The sequence below is a fragment of the Lemur catta genome, chromosome 6 (genome assembly GCF_020740605.2).
Source record: "Lemur catta isolate mLemCat1 chromosome 6, mLemCat1.pri, whole genome shotgun sequence".
Taxonomy (NCBI): domain Eukaryota; kingdom Metazoa; phylum Chordata; class Mammalia; order Primates; family Lemuridae; genus Lemur; species Lemur catta.
In genome coordinates this window covers 81,029,267-81,047,145 of record NC_059133.1, presented here as the reverse complement: position 1 = coordinate 81,047,145, position 17,879 = coordinate 81,029,267, and the positions used below count along the sequence as shown (strand labels likewise).

General features: G+C 34.4%; 1 protein-coding gene across 1 annotated transcript in view; it reads left to right on the top strand.

The window, feature by feature from the left end:
- SLCO1B3 (solute carrier organic anion transporter family member 1B3) overlaps window positions 1-17,879 on the top strand; it is a 77,233-nt gene that overhangs the window by 18,922 nt on the left and 40,432 nt on the right. The window contains exons 3-5 of the mRNA XM_045554233.1: window positions 11,854-11,995; window positions 14,643-14,775; window positions 17,058-17,179. Coding sequence (XP_045410189.1) covers window positions 11,854-11,995; window positions 14,643-14,775; window positions 17,058-17,179 — 397 coding nt within the window. The remainder of the gene's footprint in view (window positions 1-11,853; window positions 11,996-14,642; window positions 14,776-17,057; window positions 17,180-17,879) is intronic.

Below are 17,879 nucleotides of genomic sequence, written 5' to 3'. Positions count from 1 at the left end.
TTGAGCAAAGTTGCCTGGTACAAGATTACACACAGTATCAGTTGTGTTTCTATGTACGAGCAATGAACATTCAAAAACATAATTAAGAGAATAAATCTGTGTACAATAGCATCTCAAAGAAAAAAATACCTAGGAATAAATTTAAACAAGGAGGTAAAAAAAAAAAACTGTACATTGTAAACTCTAAAACATTACTGGAAGAAATGAAAGAACTAAATAAATGAAAAAACATCCAGTGTTCATGGATTGGAAAACTTATTGTTGTTAAAATGTCAATACTACCCATATTCTTCTACAGATTCACCACAATCCTTACCAAAATTCCAGCAGCCTTTTTTTGCAGGCATGGAAAAGCCAATCCTCAAATTCATACGGAATTTTAAGGGTTACTGAAAAGCCAAAATAATATTGAAAAAAGAACAAGTTTGGAAGACTCACATTTTTTATTTCAGACTTTCTTAAAAGCTACAGCAATCAAAACTGTGTGATATTAGCATAAGAATAGACATATAAACTAGTGGAATACACCCAAGAGTCCAAAACTAAGCTCATACATTTATGGCAAATTGATCTTTGACAAAGAGGCAAGTCCATTCACCTGGGAAATAATGATCTCTTCAATAAATAGGGTTGGGATAAATAGATTTTCATGTGAAAAGAATGAAGTTGAACTCCTACCTTATACCACATACAATTACATCAAAATGGATCATAGACCTAAATGTAAGAACTAGCACCATAAAACTCTTTGAAGAAAATATAGGGTAAATCTACATGACCTTGGTAATATATTCTTACACATGATACCAAAAGCATGAGCAATAAAAGAAAATTGTATTTCATCAAATTTAAAAAAACTTTTGTACATTAAAGAACATTATTACAACAGTGAAAAGACAACCTACAGAATAGGATGAAATATTTGAAAATTATATATTGGTACAGGTTTAACATCCAGAATATATTAAAAAGCCCTATAACTCAACAACAATAAGACAAACAAACCAGTTTAAAAATGAATGAAAGCCTTGAATAGACATTTCTCCAAAAATATATGTAAATAGTCAAATAAGCACATGAAAAGATGTTCAACATCCTTAATCAGTAGGGAAATGTAAGTCAAAACTACAGTGAGAAACCATTTAACACCTAGTAGGATGACTATATAATAATTTTGTGATGGGAAAAAAGCGTTGGTAAAGATGTGAGAAAATGGAACCCTCATATATTGCTTATGGGAATGTAAAATAGCACAGCTTCCATGGAAAAAAAATTGGCAGCTCCTCAAAAAACTAAACAGAATTGTTACATTGCCCAACAATTCAATTCCTAGGTATATATATGCAAAGTAATTGAAACCAGGGACTCAAATAGATACTTGTACATGATGTTCATTGCAGCACTAGTCACAATAGTTGGAAACAATCCAAGTATTCTACAACAGGTGAATGGATAAACAAAATATGGTATGTACATGCAATGTTAAACTATTCAGGCATAGCAATGAATAAAGTTCTGAACATGCTACAATATTGATGAACTTGAAATTATTATACTAAGTGAAATAAATCAGACACAAAAAAACAAGTATAGTATTATCCCACCTATATTAAATATCTAGCATTGGCAAATTCATTGAGACAGAAAGTAGATTAGGGGTTAACAGAGGTTAACAATACTGGGAAATTATTGCTTAATAGTTACAGAGTGTCTGTTTGGGATGGTGATAAAGTTTTGGAAATAGATAGTGGTGATGGCTGCACACCATTGTGAATGTAAATAATGCTGATTAATTGTATATATAAAATAGTTACCATGGCAAATTTTATTTTGTAAATTATTTTTTTCCTATGGAAAATGCATTTTCCTTTTGTTGTGGTGGTAAATAGCACATAAAATTAGACTTGCCATTTCAACCAATTTTTAAGTGTAAAATTCAATAGTGTTAAGTATATACACATGATGTGCAACACATCTTTAGAAGTTCCTCATCTTCCAACACTGAAAGTCTATATCCACCAAACGCTAATTTCCCTTTGCCTTGCTCCCAGCCCTTGGTAAATACCTTTTTGCTTTCTGTTTCTATGTTTTTAACTACTTTAGAGAATTCACGTGAGTGAAATCATATAGTATTGTCCCTTTGTGACTGGCTTAATAAGCTTGGCATAATATCCTTGAGGTTGTAGCACATGATAGAATTTCCTTATGTTTAAGGCTGCATAATATTCCATCGTATATACATACTATTAATGCATTTTCTTTATCCATTTATCTGTCAATGGACATTTAGATTGCTTCTACCTTTTGGCTATTGTAAATAATGCTGTGAATGACACGGGTGTGCAAATACCTCTTCAAGATCCTGTTTTGAATTCTTTTGAATATATACCCATAAAAAGGATTTATGTTCCATATGGTAATTCTCTTTTTGATTTTTTGAGGAACTTCCATAATGGCTGCACCATTTTACGTTTCCATCAACAAGCATGAGGGATCCAATTTCTCCACATCCTCACCAACACTTGCTATTTTCTATTCTTTGCAGAGTGGCTAACTTGATGGGAGTAAGTGATATCTCATTGTGGTTTTGATTTGCATTTCCCTGATAATAAATGATGTTGAGCATCTTTTCCTATGCTTATTGGCCATTTATATATCTTCTTTAGAGAAATATCTATTCAAGTCCTTTGCCCATTTTTAACTGGGTTGTTTGTTTTTTGTTGTTGCATTATAGGAAGTTCGTTATGTATTATGAATATAACTCTTTGTCAGATATATGATTTACAATTATTTTCTACATAGCTTACCTATTAACCCTGTTGCTTTCTTTTATGTGCAGAAGTTTTTAAATTTAATGTAGTCTCATTTGTCTATTTTAAACTTTATTGCCTGTGCTTTTGTGTCACATCCAAAAAATTATTGCCATTTCTAATTCCCTGAAGCTTTCCTCCTGTGTTTTCTTCTGGGAGTTTGGTAGTTTTAGGTTTTACATTTATGTATTTTGAGTTAATTTTTGCATATGGTATGAGGTTAATGGCCCAACATTATTCTTTTGCATGTAGATATCCAGTTTTCCCAAAACCATTTGTCAAAAAGATTGTCCTTTCCCCATTGTATAGTCCTGGGACCCTTGTTAAAAATCATTTGGCCATATATGCAAGGGTTTATTTCTTAGTTCTCTATTCTGTTTCATTGGTCTATGTACCTATGTTTATATCAGTGCAACACCATCTTAATAACTCCTTCTTTGTGTATATTTTGAAATCAAGAAACTTGAAGCATCCAACTGTGTTCTTCTTCATGATTATTTTGGCTATTTGGGGTATATTTGGATTCCATATGAGTTTTAGGTTTTTTTTCTTTTTCTATTTCTATTCTATAAATAATGCCGTTGGGATTTTGATGGGGATTGCATTAAATCTGTAGATGGCTTTGGATAGTATGAATGTTTTAACAATATTAAGTCTTCCAATCCATGAGCCTGGAATGTTTTCCTATTTATTTGTGTTTTATTTCTTTCATCACTGTTTTATAGTTTTCAGTGTACAAATATTTTACTTCCTTGATTAAGTTTATTCCTAAGTATTTTATCCTTTTTCACCATGTAATAAATGATATTTTCTTAATTTTCTTTTTGGAATGTTCATTATTAGTGCATAGAAACACAACTTATTTTTAAGTGTTGATTTGTATCCTGTAACTTTGCTGAATGTGTTTATTAATTCTAAAAGATTTTTGTGAAATCTTTACATATAATATCATGTCACCTGTAAACAGAGATAATTTTACTTCTTTTCTCATTTGAATGCCTTTATTTCTTTTTCCTGTCTAATTGCTCTGGCTAGAACTTCCCACACTATGTTGAACATTAGTTGTGAGAGTGGGCATCTTGTCAAATGTTTTTCTGCATTGATTAAGACAGTCATGTGGCATATGTCCTTGATTTTGCTAATGTCATGTATTATACTGATTTATTTTTGTATAGTGAATCATCCTTGTATTCCAGGTATAAATCCCACATGGTCGTGGTGTAATATCCTTTTAACATGCTGTTGGATTTAGTCTGGTAGTATTTTTTTTAGAATTTTTGCATCAATATTCATCAAGAATATTTGTCTGTAGTTTTCTTTTTTGTGTGTCTTTATTTCATTTTTGTATCAGTAATGCTGGCCACATAGAATGAGTTTGAGAGTGTTCCATTCTCTTCAATTCTTTGGAAGAGTCTGAAAAGAATTGGTGTTAATTCTTCCTTAAGAGTTTGGTAAAATTCTCCACAGAGAATCTCATTCTAGGTTTTTCTTTATTGAGAGTTTTTTAAATTTCTGTTTCTTTTTGTTTGTTTGTTGTTTGATTGTTTGTCTTCTATGTTGAATATCTGGTTTGAGTTTGTTTGTATCTTAGTTTTTCACGTTACCCAAATTTATCCATATCCTTCCATGAGAATGCTATGACTTCCTCCCTCCTCTCTTGGTCCACGTCCTTATTAGTTATACTTCTGTTCAGATTTTTTATTGATTTATGATTAAGTTTTGGTAGGTTTTATGTTTCTAGGAATTTATACATTTTTTCTAGGTTATACAACTTTTTGGCATATAATTGTTCTTTTTTTTTTTTTTTTGAGACAGAGTCTCACTCTGTTGCCTGGGCTAGAGTGCCATGGCGTCAGCCTTGCTCACAGAAACCTCAAACTCCTGGGCTCAAGCAATCCTCCTGCCTCAGCCTCCTGTGTAGGTGAGACTACAGGCATGTGCCACCATGCCCGGCTGATTTTTTCTATATATATTTTTAGTCGTCCATATAATTTCTTTCTATTTTTAGTAGAGACAGGGTCTCACTCTTGCTCAGGCTGGTCTCCAACTCCTGAGCTCAAACGATCCACCTGCCTTGGCCTCCCAGAGTGCTAGGATTACAGGTGTGAACCTCCGTGCCCGGCCTGTAATTGTTCATAGTAATCTCTTATAACACTTTTTTTGTTTCTGAGGCATCCAATGTAATGTCTCCTCTTTTATTTCTAATTTTAGCTATTTAAATCTTCTTTCACTCTCTTTTTAGCTTAGCTAGGAGTTTGTCAATTTTGTTTATCTATTCCAGAAACCAACCCTTGGGTACATTGATTTTTTTTTTCTATTTTCTATTTCATTTATCTCTAATCTTTATTTTTTCCTACCTTTGGGTTTGGTTTGTTTTTCTTTTCCTAATTCCTTGAGCAGTAGATTGTCATTTGAATTCTTTCTCCTAGTTTAAATTAATCACCTACCACTATAAACATCCCTTTTAGTACTGCTTTCACTGAATCCTATAAGTTTCGGTATGTTGTTTTCTTGTCTCCATTTGTCTGCAGATATTTTCTAAATTCCCTTGTGATTTCTTCTTTGATTCATGTGTTATTTAAGAGTGCATTATTTAATTCCACGTATCTGTGTCTTTCTCTGTTTTTCTTCCATTATTAATTGTTAGATTCATTGCATTCTGGTCATAAAAAAAATTTGGTATGATTTCAATATTTTTAAATTTGTTAAGATTTGTCTTGTGGTCTATCTTGGAGAATGTTCCATCTTTGCTTGAGAAAATATGTATTCTGCTCTTTTTTGATAATGTTCTCTATTTGTTTGTTAGGTCCAATTGGTCTATAGTGTTTTTCAAGCCCTCCATTTCCTTAGTGATATTCTCTCTGCTTATTCTATGTATAAATAAAAGTAGAGTATTGAAGTCTCCTATTATTATTATTTTGTTACTATCTGTTTTCCCCTTTGGGTCTATCAATGTTTACTTCATTTATTTGGGAGCTCTATGGTAGGTGCATATATATTTATAATTATTAATATTATATCTTCATGATGAATTGACCCTTTATCTTTATCTAATGTTCTTTTTTTCTCTTAGGATGGCTTTTGTCTTAAAATCTATTTTGTATGCTATGATAATGGCCACTTCTGCTTTCTTTAGGCTCATGTTTGCATGGAATATTTTTTTCTTATTTTTTATTTCTAGCCTATGTGTGTCCTTAGATATAAATTGAGTCTTTTGTAGGTGCATCTTTTTTAATTCATTCAACCAATCTATGTCTTTAATTGGTGTGTTTAATCCATTTAAATTTAAAATTATTACTGATAAGGAAGGACTTACTATTGCCATTTTGTTAACTATTTTCTTTCTGTCTTATAAGTTTTTGTCCCTCTTTTTCTCTCTTGGGAACTTCTTTTGGGTTCCATTGATTTTTTTGCAGTGACGTGTTTTGATTTCCTTCTCATTTTCTTTTATGTTCATTTGATATTGTCTTTGTGGTTACCATTGCAATTATATAAACATCTTAAAATTATAATAATCTATTTTAAACTGATAACTTCAATTGTATATAAAAACTCTACTCCTTTACATTTCTACCCCCTCTCACTTTACATTATTGATGACGCAAATTACCTCATTTTATATATTCATTAACAGAGCTTTATAATTAGTTTTTATGCTTTTTAAAAATTTTATATCAGATTTATAAGTGATTTACTCACTCACCTATATTATAATACTGCCAGATTCTATATTTGTCTGTATCTTTACTCTCACCAGAGAATTTTATATTTTTGTGTGATTCTATGTTTCTATTTATCATCCTTTTGATTCAGCTTGTAGGATTCCCTTCAGCATTTCTTGCAGGGCAGGTCTACTAAGTTCCTGTAGTTTCTACTGAGTTCCTGTAGTGTTTGCTTATCTGGGAAAATCTTGATTTCTAATAATTTGAAGGACAGTTGTGTTGGATATAGCATTTTTAGTTGACAGTTTTTTTCTTTCAGTACTTTGACTATATAATCTATTCTCTTCTAGTCTTTAAGATTTCTTTGAGAAATCTACTGATGACCTATGAGGAGCTTTCTTATATTTGACAAGTAGCTTTTCTTTTCTTTCTTTCTTTCTTCCTTTTTTTTTTTTTGAGACAGAGTCTCACTCTGTTGCCTGGGCTAGAGTGCCATGGTGTCAGCCTAGCTTACAGCAACCTCAAACTCTTGGGCTCAAGTGATTCTCCTGCCTCAGCCTCCCAAGTAGCTAGCACTACAGGCATGCATCACCATGCCTGGCTAATTTTTTCTATATAGATTTTTAGTTGTCCAGCTAATTTCTTTCTATATTTTTTTAGTAGAGACAGGGTCTCACTCTTGCTCAGGCTACTCTTGAACTCCTGAGCTCAAATAATCCGCCTGCCTCGGCCTCCCACAGTGCTAGGATTACAGGCGTGAGCCACCATGCCCAGCTGCAAGTAGCTTTTCTATTGATGCTTTTGGGCTTCTCCCTTTTCTGTGGCTTTTGACAGTTTAATTATAATGTATTTTGGTGTAGATCTCTTTAGGTTTATCCTATTCGAAGTTTTTTGAGTTTTTAAAAATTTTTACATTCATTTCTCCCCTGAGATTTGAAAAATTTGGGGCCATTATTTATTCAAATAAGTTCTTACACCTTTCTCATTTACTTCTCCTCTGGTACTCCCATAATGCACATATTTTTCTGCTTGATGATGTCCCATAATTCCTTTAGGTTTTTCACTGTTCTTCATATTTTTTTTCCTCTTTGCTCCTCTGCCTCAGTAATTTTAAAAGTTTTGTCTTTTATTTCACTGATTCTTCTGTTTGGTCAAGTCTGCTATTGAGTCTTTCTGGTGGATTTTACAATTCAGTTATTATATTCTACAATTTTAGAATTTCTGTGTGGTTCTTCACAGTTTCTACATCTTCGTTGATATTCTCATTTAGTTTATTCATTATGTCTTATTTTTTGCCTTTTTTTTTTTTGAAACAGGTTCTCACTCTGTTGCCCAGGTTAGAGTGTGGCGGTGTCATCATAGCTCACTGCAACCTCAAATTCCTGGGCTCAAGTGATCTTCCTGCCTCAGCCTCCTGAAGAGCTGGGACTACAGGAACATGCTAGTGCACGTGGCTACTTTTTAAATTTTTCATAGAGAAGGGATTTCACCCTTGCTTAGGCTGATCTAGAATTCTTGGCCTCAAGTGGTCCTCCTGCCTCAACTTCCCAAAATGCTGGGGTTATAGGTGTGAGCCACTGCACTCAGCCCTGATTTCATTTAGTTATCTATCTGTCCCCTCTTAGTTCATTGAGCATACTTGATAGTAATTTTGAATTCTTTGGCAATTACTATGTCTCCATTTCTTTGGGGTCAGTTTCTAGAGATTTAATTTGCTCCTTTAAATGTGCCAGGGTTCCCTGTTCTTTATATATCTTTTCATTTTTGGTTGTTGGGATTTCAGCATTTGAAGAATTGGTCATCTCTCCCAGACTTTGTGGTCTGGTTTTCTATAGGGAGGACTTTCTCCACTGACCCTGGCTAGAGATTCTGGAGCCCTCTCAAGCTTTTTTGAGTAGGCATTCCTTTCTGTCTCCTCTGGGCCTGTGTGTGTAATTTTCTATTTAAAAAGTTTTGCTGGGTTCTACTCAGGACCCTCTGCTGGTGCCTGCAGTACTGTGGCCTTGCTTATGCTGTAGTAAATTGTGGTGTTAGAGCTCCACCTAGCCTCTTTCTTTGGTACTACAAATTATGACACATTTGATTATCTTCTGAGAGAAACTCAACCTGTTGCCCAATTTCTATCAGTATTTGGATTTACGCAAGACAGAAACCAGTCCTTGGGCAGCTGCCCTAAATGTCAAAACATTGCATGCAGTTTTTTTTCAATTTGAGTTTTTTAGATTCATATTTAGATATTTCCTCCCAATTGCATTGCACAATGTGGGGTGGGAGGGGCTCTGGTTAGAGAGAATGGAGAGAATCCTGACTTTTCTTTCTAGGCTTCCATGTGGTTGTCTTCATGCTAGCCTGGGGGTGCAAGAACATTGTAATTGGTTTCTGGAGTTCTCGTAGAAACATTTAGTATATTTGTTGTTTTTAAATATGTTTCTTGTGGGAAATAAAGATCCATGGCTTCCTATTTGGACATCTGGCTGATGTCATTTCCTCTCAAAGTTCTTCATTTCTGACACTAATAACAAGATTTTTTGAAATAATTAGGACCTGAACGATTATTACTGTTATATGACACAAAGATGTACGTACTTCTACAGGATATATGGAACTGACTCTCCTTGAACAAAATCTTCATAATTTTTGTCTAACTACCATGGACCAATTCAGTATCTTTCTTGTATGAGTCTTGTTCTTCCCACCACCAACGTAGTAAAACTAATTTTGATGCCCTTCTACCTTTTATGCTTTATTCTTAGATGACTTCCTATATTTTGTCTAAAAAAATTTAGATGTCTCTAAAATGTTATCGTTTAACAACTCTTCTTTTTTTTTTATTTCAGCTTATTATGGGGGTACAAAAGTTCAGGTTATATATATTGTCCATGTACCACCCATTCCCCTGAGTCAGAGCTTCAAGCGTGTCCATTCCCCAAGACAGTGTTCATTGCACTCATCATGTAGTTATATCCCCATCCCCTCCCCCCACCTCCCATCCCCCCGAGTCAAAACGTTAGTTCCTTTTACCTTCACTGATAGTATATATCATTTGACAGTTCCTTATGTAGAAAGGAACATAGCCACATCTTGATAGCTATCAAAGAATTTTCGGGGGCCTTTTATTTCTGTCTCCCAACCATAGCCTAGTGTAAAGACATATGGAAGGTTCTGGTTGGATAAAAGTTCAAAGAATATTTCTTGAGCATCTTTATGCCAGGCAATGTTCTTAAGCACTGAGGACACAGCAATGAAAAAAGAAAAATCCTCTGCCGTGAAGAAGTTTACATTCTAGTAAAGGCAATATACAATAAACATATAAAGAAATAAAGTTTAATGTGAGCAGAAAGTGGTGCAATTTTAAATAGAGTGGTCAAATAAAGCCTCACTGTGAAAGTTACGTTGAACAAAAACTTTAAGTATGTGAAGGAGTGATAGAAATATGACTATGAGGAAGGGCTTTTCCTGCAAATCAAAAAGCAAGAATAAAGAACCGGAGGCCATATAATAAACTCGGAGTGTTCAAAGTATAGCAAAAGGATCTAATGTAGCTGAAGAGTAAGGAGTAGGGCAAGAGTAACAGGAGGTAACATTAGAAAGGTAAAAAGGAATGATGGTGGGTAAAGAGCTTTAGAGGCTAGGACAGATTATTTAGGGCCCTGTAGGTTGTTGGAAAGATTTGATGTTACTATGAGGCATGTGGGAAGACACAGAATGGCAGCATGATCTAATTTTCACTTTGAAAGGATTTCGTTAGTTACTATGTTGAGAAGAGGCTCTTAAGCAGACTGGAGTAGAAGTAGAAAGATGTTATCAGGAGGCTATTGCAATAACAGGCTAGATATGATGGTGGTGGAGACCACTGGGGGTGTAGAAGGCAATGAGAAGTGGTGTCCCAGTCAATTCAGGCTGATAGAATAGCATAGCCTTGGTGACTTAAACAAAAGAAATTTATTCCTCATATTTCCAGAGGCTGGGGAGTCTGAGATGAGGGTGCCAGTATGGTTGGGTTCTGGCGAGGGCCCTCTTCTGGTTTGCTGTGTCCTCACATGGAGAGAGAGAGAGAGAGAGAGAGAGAGAGAGAGAGAGAGAGAGAGAGAGAGAGAGAGAAAGAGAGATCCCATTTCATACAAGGGCACCAATCTTATCATGAGGGCTTTATCCTCATGACCTAATTACTTCCCAAAGGCCCCATATACCATCACATTGGAAATTAGAGTTTCAACATATAAATCTAGGAGGCGCAAAACATTCAGCCTATAATAGGGTAAGATTTTAATAGTAGAACAAAGAGAAATTTGATAATGGATGTGGAGGTGAGCTGTAAGAGAAAGAATGAATCAATACATTTTGTTAAAATGAAATTGAAAATCTATAACCACTGCATCATAGACCAAATGCCAGTCATTTTTGTTTATCATAGAATTTCCCTTTGCCTCCTCAAAGTTTATTTTTCAGCTGGCTTCCTGGAAATGCTATCTTTGAGAATATACTTCCCCTCCCCTCACAGCATATGCTATTCACTTGAGAATAAAGAACAGCTCCGGGCGCGGTGGCTCACGCCTGTAATCCCAGCACTCTGGGAGGCCAAGGCGGGGGGATCCTTTGAGCTCAGGAGTTCGAGACCAGCCTGAGCAAGAGTGAGACCCCCGTCTCTACTAAAAATAGAAAGAAATTAGCTGGACAACTAAAAATATATAGAAAAAATTAGCCGGGCATGGTGGCGCATGCCTGTAGTCCCAGCTACTCGGGAGGCTGAGGCAGGAGGATCACTTGAGCTCAGGAGTTTGAGGTTGTTGTGAGCAAGGCTGACTCCACGGTGCTCTAGCCTGGGCAACAGAGTGACACTCTGTCTCAAAAAAAAAAAAAAAAAGCATATACATTTTGACCCAATAATTCTACTTCTAGCACCACTTTCTGCTCACCTTACACTTTATTTCTGTATATGTTTATTGTACATTGCCTTTACTAGAATGTAAACTTCATCAGGGCAGAGGTTTTTTCTTTTTTCATTGCTGTGTCCCCAGTGCTTAAGAACAGTGCCTGGCATAAAGATGCTCGCCGTCATGGCCACCTGAGAACTGTGTCGAGCTTCCTAGAAATCAGTTAATGACATTAATTTTAAAATAACAAACCAAACTGTACTGCTCTAATAATCTGATGTTGTAACCAAGTTAGAAAATGATGCTTTCTTAGTATAGTGCTAATAATTTTAAAAGGGCTGAGAAGTACCAATTGGCATAGGGGAAAAATGGATATGCTTTTTGTGATAAAAATAATGTCTTTAAGTAAAGAAAAAAAGTTGTTTTAATTCCATATACCTATAAACAAAATTTAGTCCTTTGATTAACCATTTTTCCCTTTTCTTTCTGCTTTTTTTTTTTTTTTAGATGTTCTTGGCAGCCCTATCACTCTGCAATATTGCTAAGGGACTAGGTGGAAGCCTTATGAAAAGTTCCATCACTCAAATAGAAAGGAGATTTGAAATATCCTCTTCTCTTGCTGGTTTAATTGATGGAGGCTTTGAAATTGGTAATTTAATTCCTTTTTCTATTTTAATAGCCAGACTTGCAGAGGTTAAAAAAAAAATCACAACTGTTCATACATGCTTTACACCACTGGTTCTCAATTGTAAGTTTGTCTCTTAGAGGCGATTTGGTAATATCTGAAGACATTTTTGGTTATCATAACTGGGCAGAGGATGGAAGGCGATGATACTGGTATCTAGAGTTGGAAGCCAGGAATGCTACTAAACATTCTGCCATGCACAGGACTGACCCAACAACAAAGAATTATCCAGCCCAAAATGTTGATAGTGAGGATGTTGAAAAACCTTGATCTGACACAAAATGATTGCTCACAAACTAGCACTTTGTGAGGCTTTACCTCCCCTCTCTCGAGATGCCCTAGCGTGAAGAGAAGGTTAAGTGAGGACTATGATTCTTATGATTTGAGGAGAGAGGAACCACTTTGGAGCAACCTACATTACATTTCTATTGTTTTAACTGGATACAGGATTTGGGGATAAAAGTCTTTTTGTGTTTTTAAAACATTAAAGATATTGTTTTGTTGTGTCCATTTTAAATTTGGATTTCCTCAACAATAGTGAGGTTTTATATAATTATTGAAAATTATCTTTCTGATTTTATGAATTGGTAGCTCATTGCCTCTGCATGATTTTTCTTTTCACTTTTTAATTATTTGAGGGACCCCAAAATTATTTGTTTTGCTGTTTACATTTTAACTTTATTTATAGTATTCTTAACTAATAAGTATTTTAAAAAGTAATTGTTTAAAGGAAGACCTCTTTATCTTTTCCTTATGAATTCTCAATTTTTGTGATTCAAAAGATATTACACCGTATGTCCCTCACTCTACCACTTCTCATGCATCTAGAATTTTAGAATTAGAATGTAATTAGTTTTAAATTTTAATTCACTATATTTCTCTTTTTATTAAGAAATTGATTCTCAATATTTTTGTGAAATTTTGCAATGTTTAAAGCAACTATTTGAACATTATCATAAGTTTGACTGATTTTTTTGCTTGAATCTTGTCACTTCAAGTCTCATCTTTAGTTTTCCTGGGGTATATCTTCAAGTATAGTCAGCCTTCTCTATCCATGGGTTCCATATTTGTGGATTCAACCACAGAGGGAAAATACTTAAAAAATATAAAAATAAAAAATGGCAATACAACAATAAAACATACAAATAAAAAATTATACAGTATGACAACTGATATTTACATATCATTTACATTGTATTAGGTATTATAAGTAACTAGAGATGATTTAAAATATACAAGAGGATGTGTGTAGGTTATATGCAAATACTGCACCATTTTATTATACACAAGGGACTTGAGCATCTGCAGATCTTGGTATCTGCTGGGCAGCCGGGAACCAATCTCTCATGGACACTGAGGGATGACTGTAGTTATTTTGTCAAGAAAGAGTTGAACACATGGCATAGTTTCTAAGCCCTTGCTTGTTGGAAAATGTATTTATTTTACTATAATATTAAAGTGATAATTTGGGCATGGAATTCAACATTGAAAATCTTTTGTTTCAGAACATTAAAACATTTATCTGTCATTTTATAACATTCAATGTTGTGTATAAGAAATTATTACAAGTATGATTCTCATGCACTAATATGCATCTCCTTTTTATTTCTGAATCTCAGAAAATTTACCAGTTTATGTCTAATACTATCTTTTTTAAACATTACTTCTGCTGGAGAGATGTAGCGACTATCATGGGAATTTATTTTCTGTTTCTTATTTGTTTCCTCATTTATTTTTTATTTCTTTCCTTCTGAAACATACATGAGATGAATATTAAATTTTCTGGGTATTTTTGCCTTTAAACTTTTTTCTTCTAAATTTCTACCTTTTTCCTTTATATTTCATCAATCTCCTCAGATGCCATGTTCCATCTTATCATATCCAGTTCTAATTTGTACATTTTTCTATAATATTTTAAATTTACAACAAGACTTTATTGTTCTCTTATTATTTTTAGTCTGCCAGTTCTGGTTTTATGGCAGCAACATGCCATTGTATCTCTAAACATACTAACTGGATTTTAAAAAAATTTTCTACTACTTTTAGTTTAATCCTTATTTAAGTGTTTCTTGCGTTACTTTATCTACTGATTCATTTTGGTACTTTTCATGCTATTTTTTTCCATCATTGTTCACTAATTCCTCATTGTTGTCTGTCATTGTTATACATGAGGCTCTAGGTGGATCAGAATTGGTCATGACTCCCTCCACTTGAAATGCTCTTCTTTCTCTTTTTAATCTAAATAATTTATGTTCAACATTAAATCTCAAGTGGCCTCACCTCTAGGAAACTTTCCTGAAGCCCCTAATTAATCTAAGCTCCCCCTTTCTGTGGTCTAATAGCACCTCTATCTATCAATTTCTATCACTGGTATGTAAGTTTCTTAAGGACAGTTACCATGTTTTTTTTTAAATTTCTGTTATGTACCTACCATGATATTCAACTTTTCCATGAGTGGCTTAATGCAGATGAATTCTCTTTCTCAATTAGATTATTGATCTTTGAGGGAAGTACTGTCTTAGGCTCTATTTATATTCATTGTGGGGCTTTCAAATCTGCTAGACACAAAATTGAACCAAGTCATATCAACATAATTTTATGCTCTTTCTAGGAAATTTGCTTGTCATTGTATTTGTAAGTTACTTTGGATCCAAACTACACAGACCAAAGATAATTGGAATTGGCTGTTTAGTTATGGGAATTGGAGGTATTTTGATTGCTTTACCACATTTCTTCATGGGACGGTAAGTATTAAACAGCTCTGTGTCATTAATTATCATTAGCTTGTAAATTAGTAGTGGAATTTCATTTTTTTTCCTCTTAAATAGGCAGTTACCTTTTGAGAAGGATACCCGCTAACAATGCATAGAAATGGAGTATATTTTCTACATAGTAATTTATTGCTTTATTCATCATGGTTTTCACAGACTTTGAAATAAGAATAACACTAGATAGGTGTATAGTTTCATTTGGAATAAATAAGCTCTTTATGACTTTTTAGTATAACATAATATACTTCATGTCTTTGCCTATAAGATTTTGATTATACTCAATAAGACTTCACAGCTTAACATGTTGGCATAGGTTTTCCCACCACCATTTCACTGTGGATGTTCTTCCTAATGTCACAGTGTATTTATGATTAGAGCCAGATGATAATGAGAGAAAACTTCAAATAGCAATCACTATGTAAGACAGAAGCTTATTTTTCTCACAAAAGTTAATGTAGCCAGCCCAAGGATTATACGATACTGCTTCTTATCACCATATTGCTCTGTCTTGCATGGCCTTGACCTCATGGTCCAAATTATGGCAATGTATTTCCAGATAACAGGAAAGAAGGAGAGAAGGAGAGAAGAAGAGAAGAACAAGAAGAAACAAAAAGTGCACACGGGCTGAGGCTTAAAAAAACATTTTCAGAAGCATAACCCTTCTACTGACTTCACATTGACCGGAAGTTAGTTACATTTTACACATAAATAAAAAGACATTTAAAAAATAGACTTTATTCCAGATTGTCATGTTCCCAGATAATAATCCCAACTTCAGTTACTGTGGAAGGAGAGAAGAAGGGATATTGAGGGACAATGAGCAGTTGCTGCCAGAGACACCAATTATTTGCTTATTGCCGAATCCAGCAATCACGCCTTTTAGTTGCAATATTAATTCTATTTTTTACCTTACATTTCACCCTTATAAGAACTTTTCTTATTTGTGGTACTGCTCCTTCTTATTTTCATCATCTTATACTCTCTGGATTCATTTCCTATCTTTGTGTCCTCTTCTTCATGTCCATATTTTGCTTTTGCTTCTGACACTCTAATGTCTGTGTCACCTAAGTTCCCTCTTTAATCTTATTAATTTCTTATTCTTCATGATTTGTATGGAGAATATGCCATAAATGCAATTATCACAACTTCATCTTTCATTGCTTCACTCAATTGAGGGCCACAGTCTAGGCCTGCAGTTCTCTAAATCTGTGCTCCCCAAGCCCTGATACTGGGCCATGGCCCATTAGGAACCAGACCACATGGCAGGAGAGCAGTGGTGGGTGAGCGAGCTAAGCTTCATCTGTATTTACAGCTGCTCCACATTGCTTGCATCACTGCCTGAGCTCTGCCTCCTGTCAGACCAGTGGCAGCATTAGATTCTCATAGGCCTGTGAACCCTACTGTAAACTGCACATGTGAAGGATCTAGGTTGCACACTCCTTATAAGAATCTAATGCCTGATGATCTGAGGTGGAGCTGAGGCGCTGATGCTAGTTAGCACTGGAGAGTGGCTGCAAAACCATTCGCTCTCCCCAGTCAGTGGAAAAACTGTCTTCCATGAAACTGGTCCCTGGTGCCAAAAAGTTTGGGAACCATTGCTCTAAATGTGCCATAATATGTCATACCTTTGTACCTGCTGTTTCTACAGCCTTGAATACTTTTCTTCCTTTGTCTACTTATTAAACTCCTATCCATCTTCAAGATGCATTTTACATATTACTCTCATTGTGAAGTCTTCTCTGATCTACCTGCCTCACCTCCAAGCAAAGCTGATCATCTCTTTTTCCTTTGTGACAACCCAGTACCCTGTATATTAAACTTACTAAATCTTTTATCATATATGTTCATCTTAGGGAGTGTGAGATTCCCTAGGTACAACAACTGTGTTTCATTTCTAGCTTTTTGAAACTGAGCATAATGCCTGGCATCTAGTAGGCTGCCTTTGAAGCTCACAGGGTATCTCAGTATTTTTGGATATCAGCATTTGTCCCTATTCTAGCACCATCTCCCAGGATTACAGCAAGGTGATGATGCATCTTACCAGGGGAGTATTGAATGATCTTTCTTAGTGGACACTCCCATTTCACTTTTTCCCATAACATCTCCCAAAATACAGGCTGGGAAATTGACAAAGAAGATTCTGGATTTGGAGAAGAGAGTGGTGCAGATAAAAGGGAAAACCTCTCTGTATTTCTGGGAAAAGTGAAAATATTCAGTAGATAAGCAAAATGTTAAATCCAATGATGTTCTTATAGTTACAGGTATTCTAAAGAAACTTATACTGATCCATCGGAAAATTCAACATCAAGCTTAGCAACTTGTTTAACTAATCAAACTTTGTCATTCAATAGAACCTCACCTGAGATAGTGGGAAAAGGTAAGAATTAATAGTGACAATAAAAAGTATTCTAAAACTTATAAATTTAATTACATCTATAAAAATTATTGTGATATTCATTAGCAAAATTGATTTAAAAGCCAATAGAAAAAAATATTTGATCCTTACATACAGACAAAATCATAGTTTTAATATACACAGTTGACCTTGGACAACACAAGTTGAACTGCATGAGTTCACTTACACGCGGATTTTTTTCAACTAAACATGAATTGAAAATACAGTATTCACAGCATACAAAAATCTGTGTGTGCTGAGGTTATACTTTTCCTATACATGGGTTCCACATAGCCAACTGCAGGACTTGAGTTTGTCTGAATTTGGGTACACAAGGGTGGTTCTGGAAAAAATTCCCAGTGTTTACTTAGGAATAACTGTGTTTTATATAAAGAGTTTTTAGGAGTAGATAAGAAAAGAGAGTGATTTCAGTAGAAAATTGGCAAATAGCATATGCATTTAAAATAGAAAAGCAGAAAGTGGCATAAATATGCAAATAATGTAAAATTTGCTCTTTGTGAAAAATGTGAATTATTATGCCAACTGAAAATTTTTTTACCTATTATAACAAAAATCATAAATTATAATTACAAATGATAACAACACAAATTTTCTACCTATTAAATAAAAAAGATTAAAATAAAAAATTAGGTGGAGGAAAAAAGATATTACATTTTATGTG